General features: G+C 35.2%; 1 protein-coding gene across 1 annotated transcript in view; it reads left to right on the top strand.

Moving 5' to 3' along the window:
- Positions 1–21,979, top strand: part of DNAH12 (dynein axonemal heavy chain 12) — a 153,189-nt gene that overhangs the window by 68,720 nt on the left and 62,490 nt on the right. Inside the window, exons 37-42 of the mRNA XM_045530444.1 lie at positions 1,532–1,670; positions 3,352–3,518; positions 11,722–11,977; positions 12,922–13,221; positions 13,778–13,956; positions 15,102–15,294. Of these exons, the coding sequence (XP_045386400.1) occupies positions 1,532–1,670; positions 3,352–3,518; positions 11,722–11,977; positions 12,922–13,221; positions 13,778–13,956; positions 15,102–15,294 (1,234 nt within the window). The remainder of the gene's footprint in view (positions 1–1,531; positions 1,671–3,351; positions 3,519–11,721; positions 11,978–12,921; positions 13,222–13,777; positions 13,957–15,101; positions 15,295–21,979) is intronic.

The raw sequence follows: 21,979 nt of genomic DNA on the forward strand, positions 1-21,979 counted from the left end.
AATTATTTTATCCCTATTTTGTATCTATAGTTGCATTTTTGCACTGAGAGGCTAATATTAACAATTTTCTTAGGCAAGGAAGGCAATTGCCAATTCTGGGAAATTACTAGTACATGAGTTTTTTTGTGCCAAGAACCACTGTCAGAATAATATTTTTATTATTTAATTTTTATTTATTTTTTAACTAATACTTTTAAATAAATGGGTTCAAACATAGAATCACAGAAGAAACCACTTATTTATTATTGAAATACATTTATTAAAATATTTAATATAGTATATGTGCTACTCTAGTGACATATTAAACAATAAGATCTATCAATGGGTCTGATGACTATAATAATTTTGAAGAAGTAATGGGAATGAGTGATATTTTTGAGATACTGTGCCAATTGTTACGATTAGGATAACATCTATGATTTCTGCTGGTGACAAAGACACAGGTACTGTTCATACAATTGCTACATTTTAGTTGAGGATAGCAAAACGAAAGGTATAACCTTTTTGTCATTTAAGTTCACAGATTCTCTCAATTCTAAGAATTTCTTCAGTTGGTCCATGGATCCAAAATTAAGAACAGCATTTTATTTATTAAAATCACTTTAATAAATAGCTTTTCATAAAGTGAGTGTTAGACTGGAACTCATAGATGAATTCTCAGGGATCACTCTAGTTCTAAAAGACCTTTAACTTTGTGATAATGATAATTTATAAAATTAATGTTAGCGTAATTTGGCTTAGTTAGATGACCTCTTAGAACTGAATACTGCCACTAGTTTCAATGCGGTAACAAGTTATCACTCAGAATGACAGTATTTTATTTTTAATGCAGCATTTCTCAAAGTGGGATTCCCCAGAGTTTTGTGAACATATGATTATTTTACTCATATTATTTTCCCCTTAAAATTAGTTATGATCACTCAAGGATAGGAAACCCTGCTTGAAGCCTCACTGAGTGGCAAATTCCTTAGAGTTTGCTTTTAGATGAGTATTTTCAGTTAGTAACTGAATAGATTTAAAAATGCTATTAACAAGTTTTCATAACTGTTAGCTTTAGAATTCACTGTCATTCCATCTCTCACAGAAACTTTGTTATCGAGATAACTGTGAAACAGCCTACCTATCTTACTGTTGTCATCTTATTATTCTATTCCACACCAACACCCCCATGCCTGGACCCCAACTGAAAAGTACAAACACAGCCCTTTTCTGAGGAGACAAACTTTAACTTTCCTTTCTGAAAAATCAAGCATATTATTACGTGTTTTATGATTGTCTTTGTATATCACATTACATCTACTCAAATAATAATTTATTACTATTAAAGTCTCTGCAACATTAAGCAAAAATGTATGCCAATCTTTACTTTTATGAAGTCTTTCATGAAGCAATAATGACAGATAAAAATGTGAGTTTTTAGATAAAGATGATTTATTATTTAAGTTTTTAACTAACTCCAGGCTGCTTTAGTAGGAATGTATTCTGACTTTTTTCCATTTTGAATGATATATTCTACATTGTTTTCATAAAGGCCACTGCTTCTTGTGGGTCCAACGGGTACAGGAAAATCAGTGTATGTGAAGGATAAGCTAATGAATCACTTGGAAAAGGACCAGTACTTTCCTTTTTATGTTAATTTCTCTGCGCGGACCAGTGCCAATCAGGTTCAGGTTAGTTTAAAGACAGAAACGTGGGTCTATAATTATTGATTTTTTTGCCTTATTTGATAAGTGTTTAAATTGTATATTAAATAAGAAACTGTGTAAATCTTCTATGAGTTTAAATAAAATTAAAAAACTTTTATTTGTGGGGTTTTGAAATTAAGTTTTTTTTTTTTTTTTTTTTGGAGACAGAGTCTTGCTTTGTTGCCAAGGCTAGAGTGAGTGCCGTGGCGTCAGCCTAGCTCACAGCAACCTCAAACTCCTGGGCTTAAGCAATCCTCCTGCCTCAGCCTCCCGAGTAGCTGGGGCTACAGGCATGTGCCACCATGCCCGGCTAATTTTTTTTTTTTCTATATAGATTTTTAGTTGGCCATATAATTTCTTTCTATTTTTATTAGAGACGGGGTCTCACTCTTGCTCAGGCTGGTCTCGAACTCCTGACCTCGAGCGATCCACCCACCTTGGCCTCCCAGAGTGCTAGGATTACAGGTGTGAGCCACCACGCCGGCCTTTGAAATTAAGTTTTAATGACAAAAGTTTAAGAGAAAATTTTTACACTAATACTGGATTATTGAGCTTTGTCACCCCCCCCCTTTTTTTTAAGCCTAAGAAGCAGCAACAATTGATTTCTTAACTATAGAAAGGAGTACAGGAAAAACACACACACACACACACACACACACACACACACGCACTCACTCACTCACTCACTCACTCACTCACTCACTCTGGCGTGAAGGGTGGGGGACCGAAGAAGAAATTAGAGAATTTTCAGTTGCTCTTTGTTGATTTTCCTGGATGGTCCTTAGGGGCATTTGCTGCTCACTGAATCTTTCAAACCATGGACTATTGTGTGACCTTCTGTGACAGGAGCCATGTAGCCGTGCATCCCACCCTTGGTCTTCAAGTGTACCAACATGAAAGTACTTCCTGAAACGTTTTCCAGTTGCCACTTTTATCATCTGTTCCTAAATTTCTGCCTATCCATTCTCTCTTGACCTCATTCTTGTTGTTTTAAGCCTATAGAATTCCCTTAACTTCAAAATCTTAGAAATTCAGAACTTCTTCACTGCTTGTGAAGCTTTATTTGAATGAAAACAATAATTTTGTTTTTTTTCTTTTTGCAACGGACAAGTGAGTTCCAAAAAATATCAGAAATACAAGAAAACATCCACATTTATGTCAGCTATAAAAAGTTGAGTGTTGTAAAGATTAGTGCTTTTAAATATTAAGTAAGTGAAAGTTAATAGATATGTTGGTGTATCCGATGAGGAAAATATTATAGAAATATCTATGCATGTACAGTACAAAAATAATATATTAATATATATGTATGTAACAATTATGAGTCCATAAAAGATTTCAGTAAATGTTCTTCAAATGATATTGAGTATGAGGTTTAGTATCACCCTACATATGAATAAATAAAAATAAATAAGCACACATAATGCTGATTGGCATTATTTCCTTACAAAGACTTGTATACTTGTTTTTTCTGGTATTAAATATGTCCTTTTATGTTAAATTAATCATTGATACATTAAGCAAATAGTAACAGTTACTAATAAAAGTCCCATGATTTCTGGCACCATAGCTTGTTTTTCTTGTTGATACTGATTTAACATAAGCAATGATAATTTCATAATTCAATTATAGGTAAATATACCACTTTTCCTTCTTTACATTTTAGAACATTATTATGGCTAGATTAGATAAAAGACGCAAAGGAGTTTTTGGACCCCCTATGGGAAAGAAGTGTGTAATTTTTATAGATGATATGAATATGCCTGCATTGGAGAAATATGGAGCTCAACCTCCTATTGAATTGTTACGACAGTTTTTTGACTGTGGACATTGGTAAGTATTTAATTCAAGTCTTAATAAGCCATGCTGAAGTCATATCTCATTTTATTTGTTTTTTTATTTCAGCATATTATTGGAGTACAAATGTTTAGGTTATGTATATTGCCCTTGTCTCCCCCCCCACCCCCCGTCAGAGCTTCAAGCATGTCCATCCCCCAGACAGTGCACATCGCACTCATTATGTGTGTATACACCCATCCCTTCCTCCCCCCTCCCATCTGCCTGACACCCGATAAATGTTATTCCTATATGTGCACTTAGGTGTTGATTAGTGAAACCAATTTGATGGTGAGTACATGTGGTGCTTATTTTTCCATTCTTGGGATACTTCACTTAGTAGAATGGGTTCCAGCTCTATCCAGGAAAATACAAGAGGTGCTATATCACCTTTCTTTCTTATAGCTGAGTAGTACTCCATGGTATACGTATACCACATTTTATTAATCCAGTCATGCATTGATGGGCACTTGGGTTGTTTTCACATCTTTGCAATTGTGAATTGTGCTGCTATAAACATTTGAGTACAGATGTCTTTTTTTATAGAATGTCTTTTGTTCTTTTGAGTAGATGTCCAGTAATGGGATTGCTGGATCAAATGGTAGATATACTTGTATCTGTTTAAGGTATCTCCATATTGCGTTCCACAGGGGTTGCACTAGTTTGCAGTCCCACCAGCAGTGTATGAGTGTTCCTGTCTCTCTGCATCCACGCCAACATTTATTGTTTTGGGACTTTTTGATAAAGGCCATTCTCACTGGAGATAAGTGATATCTCATTGTGGTTTTGATTTGCATTGCCCTGATGATTAGAGATGTTGAGCATTTTTTCTTATGGTTGTTGGCCATTGTTCTGTTTTCTTTTGAAAAGTTTCTGTTCATGTCCTTTGCCCACTTTTTGATAGGGTTGTTTGATTTTTTGCTTGGTGATTTTCCTGAGTTCTAAATAGGTTCTAGTTATCAGCCCTTTATCGGATGTGTAGCATGCGAAAATTTTCTCCCATTCTGTAGGTTGTCTGTTTGCTCTCGTGACTGTTTCTTTGGCTGTGCAGAAGCTTTTTAATTTGATCAGGTCCCATTTATTTATTTTTGTTGCTGCTGTGATTGCCTTTGGGGTCTCCACTTTTATTCAACATAGTATTGGAAGTCTTTGCTACAGCAATTAGACAAGAGAGCGGAATTAAGGGCGTCCAAATGGGGGCAGAAGAGATTAAACTCTCTCTCTTTACTGATGGTATGATATTATATCTACAAAACCCCAAGGATTCAACCAAGAGATTCCTGAAATTGATAAATGCATTCAGTAAAGTCTCAGGATACAAAATCAATACGCACAAATTGGAGGCATTCATATACACCACTAACAGTCAAACTGAGAACCAAATCAAAGACTTAATACCCTTCACAATAGCAACAAAGAAATTAAAACACCTAGGAATATATTAAACTAAGGAGGTAAAAGACCTCTACAGGGAGAACTATGAAACATTGAGTAAGGAAATAGCAGAGCACATAAACAGGTGGAAAACCATACCATGCTCATGGGTTGGCAGAATCAACATTGTTAAAATGTCTATACTACCCAAAGTGATCTGCAGATTCAATGCAATCTCTATTCAAATACCACCATCATTTTTCACACCAGAGAATACCCCGTATAGCAAAAGCAATCCTAGTCAATAAAAACAAAATGGGAGGCATCAATTTATCAGACTTCAAACTATACTACAAGGCTATAGTAATTAAAACAGCTTGGTACTGGCACAAGAACAGGGACATTGATCAGTGGAACAGAACTGAGAACCCAAATATAAAACCATCCTCACATAGCCATCTAATCTTTGACAAAGCAGACAGAAACATACACTGGGGAAAAGAATCCTTATTCAATAAATGGTGCTGGGAAAAGTGGATAGCCACATGTAGAAGACTGAAACAGGATCTACACCTTTCACCTCTCAAAAAATCAACTCACGGTGGGTAACAGGCTTAAACCTAAGGTGTGAAACTATTAGAATTCTGGAAGAAAATGTTGGAAAAACTCTTGTAGACATTGGCCTAGGCAAAGAATTTATGAAGAAGACCCCAAAGCCAATCATATCTCATTTTATATTTTAGTTTTTCAAAGCAAAATAATATATTTTTCAAGATATTCAAGGGAAAAATAGTTGCTCAGATTTTCCTAAACAGAAATTTTTGGAAGGCCTTTAGATATCAGATATTTGTTTATCTAGATATTTAGATATTAGAATATCTTTTTTTAATTATTATTTTTAGAGCAGTTTTAGGTTCATAGTAAATTAAGAGGAAGATACAGAGATTTCCCATATATTCCCTGTCCCCACAGATGTATAACCTCCCCCATTATCAACATCCCACAAGATTAGTACATTTGTTATAATTGATGAGCCTACCTTGACACATCATAATTACCTAAAGTCCAGAGTTTACTTTAGGGTTTGCTTTTCATGTTGTGCATTCTCTGGGTTTGGAAAAATGTGTAATGACATGTATCCATCATTATAATATCATACAGAGTATTTTCACTCCTATAAAAATCCTCTGTGTTCTGTCTTTTCATTCCTCCCCACACCCCAACCCCTGACAGCCAGTGATCTTTTACTGTCTTCATAGTTTAGCCTTTTCCAGAATGTCACATAGTTGGAAGCATACAGTATGAATCTTTTCAGATTGGTTTCTTTCACTTAGTAAATATACATTTGAGTTTTCTCCACGTCTTTTCATGGTTTGATAGCTCTTTTCTTTTTTTTTTTTTAGCATTGAATAACATTCCATTGGCTGGATATACTGCAGTTAACTAATCTATTCATCTACTCAAGGACATCTTGGTCATTTCCAAGTTGGGCAATTATGAATCAAGCTGCTATAAACATTCATGTACAAGTTTTGTGTGGACATAAATTTTCAGTTTCCTTGGGTAAATACCAAGGAACACAGTTGCTGGATAATATGAAAAGAATATGTTTGGTTTTGTAAGAAACCACCAAACCATCTTCCAAAATAGTGGTACCATTTTTCATTCCTATCAGGAATTGAAGAGAATTAGTTTTGCTCCACATCCTCTCTAGTATTTGGTGTTGTCAGTGTTTCAGATTCTTAAGGTCTTTTGCCTATTTTTTAGTTGGGTTGTTGGCTTTCTTGTTCAGTTTTAAAGAGTTCTTAGTATATTTTGGATATACAAATGTGTCTTTTTGTAATTCTCCCAGTCTGTGGCCTGTTTTCTTTTGACATTGTCTTTCGCAGAGCAAAAGTTTTTTAATGTCTATCTTCCCGGTTATTTCTTTCATGGGTGATGCCTTTGGTGTTGTATCTAAAAAAGTCATCATTCGTACCCAAGGTCAGCTAGGTTTACTCCTATGTTATCTTCTATCAGTTTTATAGTTTTGCCCTTAATATTTAGGTCTGTGATCTATTGTGAGTTAATTGTTGTAAAGGGTGTAAGGTCTGAGCTAGATTTTGTTTTTTGCATGTGGATGTCCAGTTGTTCTAGCAACATTTGTTGAAAAGACTATCTTTGCTCTATAGTATATTACCTTTCCCCTATGTCAAAGAGCAGATGACTATATTTATGTGGGTCTATTTTGGGGCTCTCCATTCTGTTCCATTGATCTATATGTCTATACTTCTGCCAATACCACATAGTTTTGATTAAAAGCAATTAAAGCTTTAAATTTTGGTAGTATTAGTCCTTTGACTTCATTCTCCTCCTTCAATATTGTGTTGACTGTTGTGGCTCTTTTGCCTCTCCACATAAACTTTAGAATCAGCTTGTTGATATCCAAAAAATAACTTGCTGGGATTTAGATTGGTATAGAATTGATTCTATAGATCAAATTTGGAAGAATTGTCATCTTCACAATATTGAGTCTTCCTATCCATAAACATGAAATGTCTCTCCATTTATTCAATACTTTGATTTAGTTCATCAGTGTTTTGTAGTTTTCCTCATATAGCTCTTGTATATATTTTGTTAGATTTATCCCTAAGTATTACATTTTTTTGAGTGCTATTGTAAATGGTGTTGTGTGCTTTTAATTTCAAATTCCATTTATCCATGGCTGGTATATAAGAAAGTGATTGATTTTTGTATATTAGCCTTTTATTCTGCAAACTTTATAAGTCATCCATAAAGGTTGGAATCAACTTCTTCCAAACTCCTGTTAATGTCGATATTTTCATCTTCTCCCATGAACCACAAATGTTATTAATGGCATGGAGAATGGTGAATCCTTTCTAGAAGGTGTTCAATATACTTTGCCCAAATGCATCAGAGGAATCCCTATCTATGGCAGCTATAGCCTTGTGAAATGTATTTCCTAAATAGTAAGATTTGAAAGTCAAAATTACTTCTTGATCCATGGGCTGCAGAATGGATGTTGTGTTGACAGGCATGAAAACAACATTAATCTCCTTGTACATCTCCATCGGAGCTCTTGAGTAACCAAGTGCATTGTCAATGAGCAGTAATATTTTGAAAGGAATCTTTTTTTTCTGAGTAGTAGATCTCAACAGTGGGTTTAAAATATTCAGTAAACCATGCTGTGAACAGATTTGCTATCATCTAGACTTTATTGGTCTGTTTATAGAGCACAGGCAGAGTGTATTTAGCATAATTCATAGGGCCCTAGAATTTTTGGAATAAGTGCGTATTGGCTTCAACTTAAAGTTAACAGCTGCATTAGGCCCTAACAAGAGAATCAGCCTGTCCTTTGAAGCTTTTAAGCCAGGCATTGACTTCTCCTCTCTAGCTAGGAAAGTCCTAGATGGCATCCTCTTCCAATGGAAGACTGTTTCATCTGCACTGGAAGTCTTTTGTTTAGTGTAGCCACCTTTATCAATGATCTTAGCTAGACCTCCTAGATAACTTGCTGCAGTTTCTACTTGCACTTGCTGCTTCACCTTGTACGTTTATGTTATAGAGATGGCTTTTTTGCTTAAACTTTATGAACCAACCTCTGCTAGCTTCAAACTTTTCTTCTGCAGCTTCCTTACCTCTCAGCCTTCGTAGAATTGAAGAGAATTAGAACCTTGCTCTGGATTCGGCTTTCACTTAAGGAAATGCTGTTGCTGATTTGATCTTCTATCCAGATGACTCAAACTTTCTCCATGTCAGCAATAAGGCTGTTTCACTTTTTTATCATTTGTGTGTTCACTGGAGTAGCACTTTTAATTTCCTTCAATAACTTTTCCTTTGCATGCACAACTTGGCTATTTAGTGCAAAAGGCCTAGCTTTTGGCCAATCTTGGCTTTCGTCATGCCTTTATCACTGAGCTTAATCATTTCTAGCTTTTGATTTCAAGCGAGATATTCGGCTCTGCCTTTCACTTCAACACCTAGAGGCCATTGTAAGGTTATTAATTGGCTTAATTTCAGTATTGTTGTGTCTTAGGAAATAGGGAGGCCCAAAGACAGGAAGAAAGACGGGAACAGCAGGTCAGTGGACCCATCAGAACACACACATTTATCAATTAAATTTGCCACTTTATATGAGCCCAGTTTGTGGTGCCCCAAAATAATTATGATAGTAACATCAAAGATCACTGATCACAGATCACCATGACAGGTATAGTAATAATGAAAAAGTTAAAAATATTGCAAGAATTACTAAAATGTGACACAGACACAAGGTGAGCACACGCTATTGGAAAATGGCACTGATATACTTGCTCCACACAGGGTTGCCACAACCTTCAATGTATAAAAAACATGATATCTGCAAGGCACAATGAAGCACAGCTCAATAAAATGAGGCATGCCTGTACTTTTCAACTATTATTTTCAATTATTGAAAATAATTTACAGATTACATCTTTCAAAGTACCATTCCCCCAGGGTTGAGAATTTGTGGGTAGCCTCCAATGTAAGTAACTATAATTAGCACCCTATGTTTCTGCTATGTTTAACTCTCTATATTTTCTGTGACTGTTTGGGACCACCATATTTTTGACAGCAGTTTCCACTCCTCCCATACCAATTTTCTGGTAATGCAGTTAGTTTCTAACATGTAAGATGGAGTTAGTATCTTTTAGTTTGGATTAATAATTCTTTATTCCTTCTCTCTCTTTTTTTTTTAGAGACAGGGTCTTCGTGTATCACCCAGGTTGGAGTGCAGTGACGCTATTAGAGCTCACTGTAACCTCAAACTCCTGGGCTCAAGTAATCCTCTTGCCTCAGCCTCCTGAGTAGCTGGGACTAGTGACATGTGCCACCACATCTGGCTAATTTTCTTTTGTTTTTTATAGAGATAGGGTCTTGCTATGTTGCCCAGCCTGGTCTCAATCTCCTGGCCTCCAGTGATCCTGCTGCTTCAGCCTCACAAAGTGCTGGGATTACATGTGTGAGCCACCACGCTGACCCATTTCCTTCTCTTAAATGTACTTTCCTGTTCCTCAATATGCCATGATTTTTATCTCAAGGCAAGAGTAGACTAATTTCAAAGCTATGTCATGTTGTAGAGATGCAATTTTGTTATTACTATAGGCCCTTGGAATCCTTCTTGCAGGAAATAAACTCTGTTAATAGTGTGTTCCCTATTCCTCAATGATATTTTCTATATAAATATACTTTTTATTTTTAAAAATAGGCTCATATTACATGTAATGTTCTACCAATTATTTGTACTTAAATATTTATCTTGAACATCTTTTCATATCAGTGCATATTTGTCTGTCTCATTCATTTTATTGGCTTTTAATATTATTTAGTTGTATGGATCTTGCTATTAATGTTTAATATAATTTATTTAGCCAGTCTCCTATTGATGATTATTAGGTTGTTGCCAAAAGACAAATCAGGCCAGGCATGCTGGCTCACGCCTATAATCCTAGCACTCTGGGAGACTGAGGCAGGTGGATTGCTCGAGGTCAGGAGTTCGAGACCAGCCTGAGCAAGAGCGAGACCCCATCTGTACTAAAAATAGAAAGAAATTAACTGGACAACTAAAAATATATAGAAAAAATGAGCTGGGCATGGTGGTGCATGCCTATAGTTCCAGCTACTTGGGAGGCTGAGGCGGGAGGATCGCTTGAGCCCAGGAGTTTGAGGTTGCTGTGAGCTAGGCTGATGCCACAGCACTCTAGCCAGGGAAACAGAGCAAGACTTTGTCTCTAAAAAAAAAAAAAATCATCTTTTCATACTCCTACACTAAGGAATGACTATATGGATTTCCCCTAAGCCTTTTTTTTTTTTTTTTGGTAAAAGAGCTTCAGTATTAAAGTACTTAATGGCCTGTTGAAAATAGCAACATTTTTACTGAGTGGTTCCAACTAAATTGTGTCATTTCATACACCTGTCTGATTAAAACGCCTTTGAAGATTTGTTATTTCATAATGGGTCCCTTTCTATATAACGAAATGTACAGGTGCTATTTAGACATTCTTTTATTGTTATTATTATTTATTAAGACATTATTATCTGCTCTGAAGATAAGGTGTGAGATGACAAAAAGAAAATCAAGACTTTGCTATAGCTAGGGTGACTATATAATTTATTGCTCAAATTGGGACATTTCCAAGATTAAAAGGGGAGTGTTATTAATAATTACTCCAGGGCAACAAGCACAAGCCAGAATTGTCCTAGGTAAAATGGGACATATGGTCACCCTACCTATAGCCAACTACAAATAGGATTGATCACTCATCCATGTTTCTGGATTTGAAATAAGACAGAAAAAATGCAGGGCTCACACCTCTAATCCTAGCCCTTTGGGAGGCTGAGGCAGGAGGATCGCTTGAGCCCAGTTTGAGGTTGCTGTGAGCTATGATGATGCCACTGAACTCAAGCCCAAAAAACAAAGAGAAACACTGTCTCAAAAAAGAGAAAGAAAGAAAGAAAGAGACAAAGAGGAAAAGGAAGAAGGAAGGAAAAAAGAAAGAAAAGAAAGGAAAGAAAAGAAAGAAAGGAAAGAAGAGTGGAGGGTCAAATTGGAAGGAAGAATAGGAGGAAAGAAAGGAAAGGGCCCAAGGAAGAGTCATTCTAGATACCCAGAATCTGGGCAACAGTATCAGTGTCACTGAAAGGAGAAATAGAATTCTGCTTAAAAAAAAAAAAAATTCCAACATTATCTGAAGTTCTTTCAGTGAAGCTAAAAATCAGATTAAATTTCTAGGGAGATCCATATTTCATTTCATCTTAATGTCTTTCTAACAGATTGTTTAAAATTTTTTATGTGTTTTTCAAGGTATGACCTTAAGGACACAAGTAAAATTACTCTGGTTGACGTAGAGCTGATTGCTGCAATGGGCCCTCCAGGTGGTGGAAGAAATCCAGTCACTCCCCGTTTTATTCGACATTTCAACGTCTGCGGTATTAATCCTTTCAGTGATGAAACTATGATCCGAATCTTCTCATCGATTGTAGCATTCTACCTTAGGACTCGGGAATTTTCTCCAGAGTACTTTATTACTGGGAACCAGATAGTCAGTGGGACGATGGAGGTGAGCAAATAATACAATGTGAAATGTGTTAGTATGACATATTTCCCTCATTTGGCCCTTACTTTTTAAAAATTTTTTAACATTTTTTTCCCCATAGCCATTTACTTTGGTCTTTAGTATCAGAGAAATTTTTCAGAAGACTAGAGAATAGATAAATCACAGGCTTTGAAATTAGGGAATCTAACAGGGGTTGAGCCTTGGCTTCTGTTTACTAGCTATGTGAGCTTGAGCAAGTAATTTGACCTTCCAGAGGCTTTGTTTTTTTAATCATTAAAATGGGATATAATACCTATTTCACAAGGCTGTTATAAGAAAATCATCCCAGAACCAGAAACTGCCATATCATAAGTATTTCCCTGATTGTTAGCTTCCTACTCTGATATTTGTCAGTTTTCTCTACTTCCCTCCCATTCTTCATGCTTGTCTTTAAAAAAAAAAAATCAGCATATAATAAAGATATACTGCATTTCCATATTATAGTCAACTAAGACATAGGAAGAAGGGGGAGAGAGAGAATAAGGGAGAGAAAGGAAGGGAGAGAACGAATTTATTTGCTTTGAAGTCAATGGTAGTAAAGAGACAATGATTTCATCCTCTTCATTTGGAATGCTTCAGAGTGAGTTATCTAATTGAGTTTTCTACTATTTAACTCCAGGTCATTCGCCTTTAAATGGAACAACCTAATGACTGGGACGTGAAAGTATGTCACCTCCTGGGCTTAGATGGAATCAGATAATATTACGTTCCCTCAACTTCATAATGCCTGGTTGAGTGCTCTAAATCAAAATAAACATTTATACTATGCTAGGCTTAGGACTATACAATTTGTCCGGCCAATATAATCTGATAGAGTAAATAAAATATTTTGTATAATATACCATTTGTTACATGAATTTGCTGATTATAAGCATTTTATTTTTCTTTGTTGCCTTTTTCATATTCAGGTATATAAACAATCGATGGAAAATCTCTTGCCTACTCCCACAAAATCTCATTATACTTTCAACTTGCGTGATTTTTCGCGTGTCATCCGGGGCTGCTTACTCATTGAGCGAGAGGCTGTGGAGGGCAAGCACACTATGATCCGACTCTTTGTGCATGAGGTCCTCCGAGTGTTTTACGATCGCCTTATTAATGATGACGATCGAAACTGGCTGTTCAGATTAACCAAGACTGTTATAAAGGACCATTTTAAAGATTCATTTGATAGTATCTTTTCACATTTGAGGAAAGAGAATGCACCAGTGAGTATATTAAGTGATGACAAACGTATCAAGTTAAAATAATATTAACAGCATGAATTGTCACCATCAATTAACTTATCTTTTAAAAATATTATTGCTTTTAATGAACATACTTTTTAGCTTTCCTCATATATAGGTGCTTATTTTGATATTTTCTTCAGAGGAATGTATGTAACATACAAATTCTTTAAAGAATAAAACTTTGTATGCTAGGGATTAAATGATATAATAGATGTAAAGTGCTTGCCATGGTGACCATCCCCTAGTAACTACTCAATAAGTAGGAGTCCTCCAGAGTGACTTCTCCAGCTTCTAAAAAAAAAACAACAGAACTTATGATAGGAAGAAAGCATACTTTTCTTTTTATTTCCCAAGCATATAATTTTAGATATTAATTTTACAAACATTATTTACTACCCCAATGTTTAAAAGAATTATCTAATTATCCAATTAATAATCATTCCATAACATTGACGAAATAGAATTGTGTACATTTTCTTTTATGTACTTTAGAAAAAATTTTAAGTTTTGTTATTTGTTGATTTCCTTTCTATAGGTAACTGAAGAGGACTTAAGGAATCTCATGTTTGGTGACTATATGAATCCTGACCTTGAAGGAGATGATAGAGTTTATATTGAAATTCCAAATATTCATAATTTTAGTGATATTGTGGACCAATGCTTAGATGAATATAATCAAACTCACAAAACAAGAATGAATCTTGTCATTTTTAGGTACCTATATTTGGTATTGACAGTTGAAATTGCTATCTATAAAAATTTATTATGAAGAGTTTAAAATGTACAAAAAGGTATAGAGAAACACACAGCGAATAACCTACTACCCACCATCCAGCTTAAGACATAAAATATTAGCAACTTATTTAAAATGCCCCATTGTAGCCACCCTCCCTTACTGCATCCTCCATCATAACCTGCAGTAGTAAAAAGAAACTTGTGTTTCTTTGGACTTATACATGTGTATGTTATGTTCCTAAACATACACGCACAGTCTTATTTTGCATCTTTTAAAACTGCATATAAATGGTATAATACTGGGTGTCATCTTCTGCCCGTTGGTTTATTGCATATTGTTAGAGTCACAAAAAATGAATATTTACTACTATATTTATTCTATCATATAATTATACCACAGTGTAGTCATTGTTCTGAGATAAACTTCTAGGTTTTGCTGTTATAAAAAATGCTTCGAAAATTCATGTGCAGATCTCCTTGGGTACCTGTGTGAGAATTTCTCTAGGCTATTTTCCTAGAAGTGGGATTATTGTGTCATGTATAGAAGCATCTTTAACTTTACTATTAAATAAATTTTGCCAAAATATCTTTAAAAATTATTATTACTTTTAAAAGCTTCCATTGTTCTTCACCCTTGCCAACACTTAGGATTGCAAGACTTTGTAAGTTTTCCCAGTGTAAGGAGGGTGGAATGTTATCTCATTGTAGTTTTAATTTTAATTCTCCTAATTACTAGTGAGGCTAAATGTTTTTTCTGAATTTGTTATTTTATAGACAACTAATTTCCTATTTCTCACATACAAATCTTAATATTAAGAGATTGAAGAAATGTATTTAATAAAAGCAGTAATGTACTGCCAGTTTAACAGCTAAGATTTCATTTTATTTGTATCACTTATATATTAAATTGCCTGAATTTGAACTTTTAGTTTTCCTCCATATCAAATGATACAATTGTAACTGCCTTTGAAAAATCATGCTTTTTGATGATAAGCTGTTTAAAATTGGGATAGTAACATATGGGACAAAGGCACATTCTTCTAAGAAAACAAAACAATAGTTACATGTAAATATACATTTAAATTTCTATTGTCCTGTTTAATAAGATTGTTATTTTGTGGTAGGTATGTTTTGGAACATTTATCAAGAATATGTCGAGTTCTAAAGCAGTCTGGTGGAAATGCTTTGCTTGTTGGACTTGGAGGGAGTGGTCGTCAGTCTTTAACTCGTCTGGCTACATCCATGGCAAAAATGCAGATTTTCCAGCCAGAAATTTCTAAGAGCTATGGTATGAATGAGTGGAGAGAGGATATGAAGGTAAAATTATGAAGAAACTTAGTATCCAAAATGATAGCAGTGCATTGTTTTGTCTTTAAAGAGAGAGCCAGCCTGTGTAGCTGTGTACTGAAACCTGGGTGGTGAAGATACTACTACTATCCATAGAGCGCCTACTGTGTGTGCTGAACACTGTTCTGAGTGGTTTACCTACATGATTTCATTGTGTAGGTACAATAATGCAATGCAGCAAGTGGGCTGTCTCTGTGTTTTACTGATGAGATCACTGAAGCTAAGGGACATATGATGCACAACAGAGCAAGGCTTTCTAACTCCAGTCTTGTCCACTACACTATTCCACTGCTGCTGCTTTTTAAAAAATTGATACATAACATTTGTACTATTGATGGGGTACATGTGATATTTTGATACATGCATAGAATGTGTAATGATTAAGTTAGGGTATCTAGGATATTCATCACCTAGAACATTTATAATTATTTTCTGTTGGGAACATTTCAAATCTTCTCTTCTAGCTATTTTGAAAAATATAATACATTGTTGTTAATGATAGTCACCCTACTGTGCCATCAAAAACTGGAACTTACTCCAACTGTGTGTTTGTACCCATTAACCTACCACTCTTCATCATCCTCCTCTCATCCCTTTCCCAGCCTCTGGTAACTGTCATTCTACTTTTGACCTCCATAAGATCAACTTTTTTAGTTCCCACATCTGAATAAGAACATGTAGTATTTGTATTTGTGTGCCTGGCTTATGCCTCTGACTATATCTTTATTCTAGTTCAGGGAGGACTTTCTTCAGATAAATATGTGATTTCCAGCAGACTGTTAAGTATGAACCTCATGATGATGATGATGATAATGTGTCATTAATGTTGTCTTAATAGTTTCTTAAAAGCTGTGTTACTATCCCAGTAACCAACAGAATAATGGAGTGCATACATGGGGCTTCATCCTCTTGTACCTAGGGGTCTGCAGTGTGCAACAGAGAGACGATCCAAAGTGAAAAAAGGAAGGGAGTTTTCTGCTGAACTTCTTTCACTTTCACTGACCCTTACATACTAAATTTCTACATCCTAAAAGTTAGCATAGAGAAATGGGTTTTTCTTGACTACTTGAAGATGGAAATGGTAGAATCCAAGCTGATATCAAATAAGTCTACATAGACATGAAAGAAAAAAAAATCACATTTTCTTTCTTTTCTTTTTTTTAGACAAGGTCTTGCTCTGTTGCCTGGGCTAGAATGCAGTGGCGTCAGCCTAGCTCACAACAACCTCCAATTCCTGGGCTCAACTGATCTTCTTCCCTCAGCCTTCTGAGGAGCTGGGACTACAGGCATGTACTACCATGCCTGGCTAATTTTCTTCTTCTTCTTCTTTCTTCTTTCTTCCTTCTTCTTTCTTCTTTCTTCCTTCTTCTTTCTTCTTTCTTCCTTCTTCTTTCTTTTTTCTTCTTCTTCTTCTTTTTTTTTTTTTGTAGAGATGGTATCTTACTATTGCCCAGGCTGGTCTTGAACTGCTGGGCTTAAGCAATCCTCTGCCCTTGGCCTTTCAAAGTGCTACAATTACAGGTGTGAGCCACCATACCAGACATGCATTGTTTTTATTTTATGCTCATACTTTTGAGGAAAGCTTGTGATATATTTGCTACCAAATAAACTAATAGACTTAGAAAGCAACATACTTCATGCACTATTTCGTAGTAGCAAGAGCATGGACTTTGAAATCAGACAGACTCAGTTTTAATTTCTGCTTTGCATGATTTGTTAGCTTTATTATCATGGGTGTGTTACTAAATCTTTCTATACTTTAGTTTCTAGGAACTTACCTATTTCTTCTAGGTTATCCAATTTGTTGGCACATAATTGTTCATGGTATTCTCCTGTAATCCTTTTTATTTCTGTGGCATTGGTTGTGCCATCAGAAAGTGTGATACTTTTTTCTTCCAAATTTCTGATTTTAGTCATTTGAGTCTTCTCTTTTTCTTAATCTAGCTAAGGTTTTGTCAATGTTATCAATCTTTAAAAAAAATAACATTTTCATTGATTTTTTTTTTCTATTGGTTTTCTGTTCTCCATTTCATTTATCTCTGTTCTAATCTTTATTATTTACTTCCTTCTGCTAGCTTTTGATTTAGTTTATTCTTCTTTTTCTAGTTCCTTGAAGTGTCAAGTTAAGTTGTTGATTTGAGATCTTTCTTCTTTTTTAGTGTTTACAGCTATACACTTCCCTCTTGGCACTGCTTTTACTGCATCCCATAAACTTTTGTGTGTTGTGGTTTAGTTTTAATTTGTCTAAACATATTTTCTAATTTCCCTTATGATTTCTTCTTTGACCCACTGGTTTTTTAAGAGTGTGTTGTTGGCCAGGCGTGGTAGCTCACGCCTGTAATCCTAGCACTCTGGGAGGCCGAGGCGGGTGGATTGTTTGAGCTCAGGAGTTCGAGACCAGCCTGAGCAAGAGCGAGACCCTGTCTCTAATAAAAATAGAAAGAAATTATCTCGCCAACTAAAATATATCTATAGAAAAAAAAAATTAGCCGGGCATGGTGGCGCATGCCTGTAGTCCCAGCTACTCGGGAGGCTGAGGCAGTAGGATTGCTTAAGCCCAGGAGTGTGAGGTTGCTGTGAGCTAGGCTGACGCCATGGCACTCACTCTAGCCTGGGCAACAAAGTGAGACTCTGTCTCAAAAAAAAAAAAAAAAAAGAGTGTGTTGTTAATTTCTACGTATTTGTGAATTTTCCAGTTTTCCTTCTATTGATTTCTGATTTTGTTCCATTTTGATCAGAAAGGATACTTTCTGTGATTTCAGTTTGTTAAGACTTGTTTTGTGGCCGAACGTGGTCTATCCTAGAGAATGTTTCATGTGCACTTGAGAAGAATGTGTGTTCTGCTCTTGTTGGGTAGAGTGTTCTATATATATCTGTTAGGTCCAATTGGTCTACAATGGTGTTCAAGTCCTCTATTTCTTTATTGATCTTATATCTGGTCCCTTATTGAGAATGGAGTATTGAAGTTTCTTACTATTACAGTCAACCCCCCTTATCTGTGGTTTTGCTTTCTGCAGTTTTAATTACCCACAGTCAACCATAGTCCAAAAATAGGTGAGTACAGTACAGTAAGATATTTTGAGAGAGAGACCACATTCACATAACTTCTTTACAGTATATCGTTGTAATAATTCTGTTTTACTATTAGTTATTATTGCTAATGTCTTATGTGTCTAATTTATAAATTAAGCTTTATCATAGGTATGTATAGGAAAAAAAACAGTATATATAGAGTTTAGTATTATCTGCAGTTTCAGGCATCCACTAGGGGTCTTGCAATGTATCCCCCATGGGTAAGGGAGGGGCTACTGTATTGTGTTGCTATCCATTTCTTTCTTCAGTTCTGTCAAAGTTTGCTCCATATATTTAGGAGATAGGTGGTTGGGTACATAAATATTCATACAGCTGACACTTGAACAACAAAGGGCTTGGGTCACCAACCCCTCATGCAGTTGAAAATCCATGTATAACTTCTGACTCCCCCAAAACTTAACTATGAATAGCCTACTGTTGACCAGAAACCTTACTGATAATATAGTTGATTAACACATATTTTGTATGTTATATGTATTCATACTATATTCTTACATAAGCTAGAGAAAAGAAAATGTTATTAACACAATAACTGCCATATGAATTGTGTTTAACTCATGCTAGTTTTGAGCCTGGGGCCTCATGAAGTATGTATAACTCACACGTTCTTCACCTTGGGAACCACAAGAATTATTTTTCAGTTGCATATAACTCATGCACAGAAAATAACAAAAAATAACAAATTTTTCATTAAGTGAGAAAGGACCATTTTGTTTTTATTTTATTTTCATAATGAAACACCGTGGTCCCAAGGAAAAAAAATTTTTTTTCTAGTGTGGCAGTCAATGTGTTAAGTCACCCAGTCTATGGTATTTTGTTATGGAAGCCTCAATATACTAGGACAGTATCGAAAATCTGAACTATATTTTGCCTTTGGAAATATTCTTGTTATTTTTTTAATTCATGGGTTGTAAGACTGTCCTTTATATGTGTAGTGAGATGAAACAATTATTATAGGTGTCCATATTTATATAGAGCATTAAAAATACTGAATTTATAACTACCCACCTCAAAGTAAACAGTTTCTATGAATTTATTTTAAAAGATAAGGCTTGAATAAGAGGACTGATTTTTAAGGTTTAACACATTAACTGCCATGTGAGTTGTATGTAACTAACACTAGTTTTGAGCCCAGGGCCTCATGAAGCACATGTAACTCACACATCTCTTTACCTTGGGAGTGGCATGAACTATTTTTCAAGTTGCATATAACTCATGCACAGAAAACAACAAAAATAACAAATTTTTCATTAAATTAGAGAGTATCATTTTGTTTTAGAAGTTTTATTCTATTTTTTTTTAATAAAACACCATTGCTCCAAGGAAAAATTCTTTTTCTAGTGTGGTAGTCAATGTGTTAAGAAAATCATAAGGAAGAGAAAATATATTTACTATTCATTAAGTGAAAGCAGAGCATCATAAATGTCTTCATCTGCATCATCTTCACATTGAGAAGGCTGAAGAGGTGGAGGAAAAGAAGATGTTGGTCTTGCTGTCTCAGGGGTGGCAGAGGCAGAAAAAAATCTACATATAACTGAACCCACATAGTTCAAACCCGTTTTGTTCAAAGGTCAACTCTAATTATTGTATCTTCCTGGTGAATTGGCCCATTTATCATTATAGAATGTCCTTTGTCTTGCTTGTTCTGGTTTTTGACTTAAAGTCTATTTTATCTAATGTTAGTATAGCCATCTGCTCTCTTTTAGTTACTATTTGCTTGGAATATCTTTTTCCATCCTTATTTTCAGCCTGTGTGTGTCCTTGGGTCTTGTAGGCAGCATAATGTTGGATCTGGATTTTTATCCATTCAGCCACTCAATATCTTTTGATTGAGGAATTTAATCCATTTACATTTTAAGTAATTACTGATAGGGAAGGATTTATTATTGCCATTTTGATATTTGTTTCTGTGTGTTTTGTGGCTTCTTTGTTTCTTTTCCTTTTGTCTTTTTTTTTTTTTTTTGGAGACAGGGTCTCACTTTGTCTAGAGTGCAGTGGTGTCATCATAGCTCACTGCAACCTCAAACTCCTAGCTCAAGTGATCCACCTGCCTCAGCCTCCCAAGTAGCCGGGACTACAGGTGTGCACCACCACACTTGGATAATTTTTGTATTTTTTGTGGAGAGGGGGATCTCACTCTTGCTCAGACTGGTCTTGAACTCCTGGCTTCAAGCAATCCTCCTGCCTAGGCCTCCCAAAATGCTGGGATTAAGAGGCATGAGCCACTGTGCCTGGCCACTTCTTTGTTTCTTATTTTCTTTCTTACTGCCTTTTGTGTTTTGTTGATTTTTATTTGTAGTGACATGCTTTGATTCATTTCTTATTTGTTTTTGTGTATATTCTGTATTTTCTTTGTGGTTACCATTGCTATTACATTAAACAACTTAAAGTTATAGCAATCTATTTTAAACTGATAACAACCTAACTTCAATTGCATACAGAAATTTTATACCTTTACAGCTCTACCCCTTCCCCACATTGTTATTAATGTCACAAATTATATCTTTATATATTTACATACCAATTAACATGGATTTATAGGGTTTTTGTGTGCATGCTTTTGTCTTTTAGAATTAAAGGTAGATTTATGCTCCAAAATTACAGTAAAACAGATTCTCTATTTATCCATATATTTACCTTTACTGGAGAACTTTATACTTTTGCATGGCTTCATGTTGCTGTCTAATGCCTTTTGTTTCAACTTGAAGGATTGCCGTTAGCATTTCTTGTAGGGTATATCTAGTGGTAATGATCTCAGTGTTTATCTGGAAAGGTCTTAATTCCACCTTCACTTTTGTAAGGCAGTTTTGCCAGAGACAGTATTCTTGGTTGACAGATTATTGTTTTTCTTTCAGCACTTTGCATATATCACCCCCTTTCCTTCTGGTCTGTAAGTTTTCTAATGAGAAATTCACTGACAGTCTTATGAAAGCTCCCTTGTGCATGAAAAGTTGCTTTTCTCTTGCTACTTTCAAGATTGTTTTCTTTGTCTTTGACTTTTGACAGTTTGATTATAATGGTTCTCAATATGGGTCTCTTTGAGCTCATCCCAGTTGAAATTCATTGAGCTTCTTGAATTTTTATGGCCATTTTTTTCCCTCAGATTTGGAGAGTTTTCAGCTATTATTTCTTCAAATAAGCTCTCTCTCTTTCTCTCTCTCTCTCCCTCCCTCTCTCTCTTATAATTTTGGGATTCCCATAATGGATATATTTATCCACATGATGACATCCCATAGCCCCTTAGGCTCACTTCACTTTATTCTTTTTTTTTTTTTCCTTTGGCTCAATGATTTCAAATAACTTTTTTTCAAGTTAGCTGACTCTTTATTCTGTCTGATCAAGTCTAATTTTGAACACCTCTAGTAAATTTTTCAGTTTAGTTGTTGTATTTCTCAGCTCTAGAATTTCTATTTGGTTGTATTTTATAGTTTCTATCTCTGTTACTATTCTCATTTTGTTCATGTATTGTTTTCCTGATTTAGCTTATTTGCCTATCTGTATTTCCTTCTAGCTCATTGAGCATCTTTAAGGTAGTTATTTTAAGTTCTTTGTCTGTCAGTTT

Source organism: Lemur catta, chromosome 18 (assembly GCF_020740605.2).
Source record: "Lemur catta isolate mLemCat1 chromosome 18, mLemCat1.pri, whole genome shotgun sequence".
NCBI lineage: Eukaryota > Metazoa > Chordata > Mammalia > Primates > Lemuridae > Lemur > Lemur catta.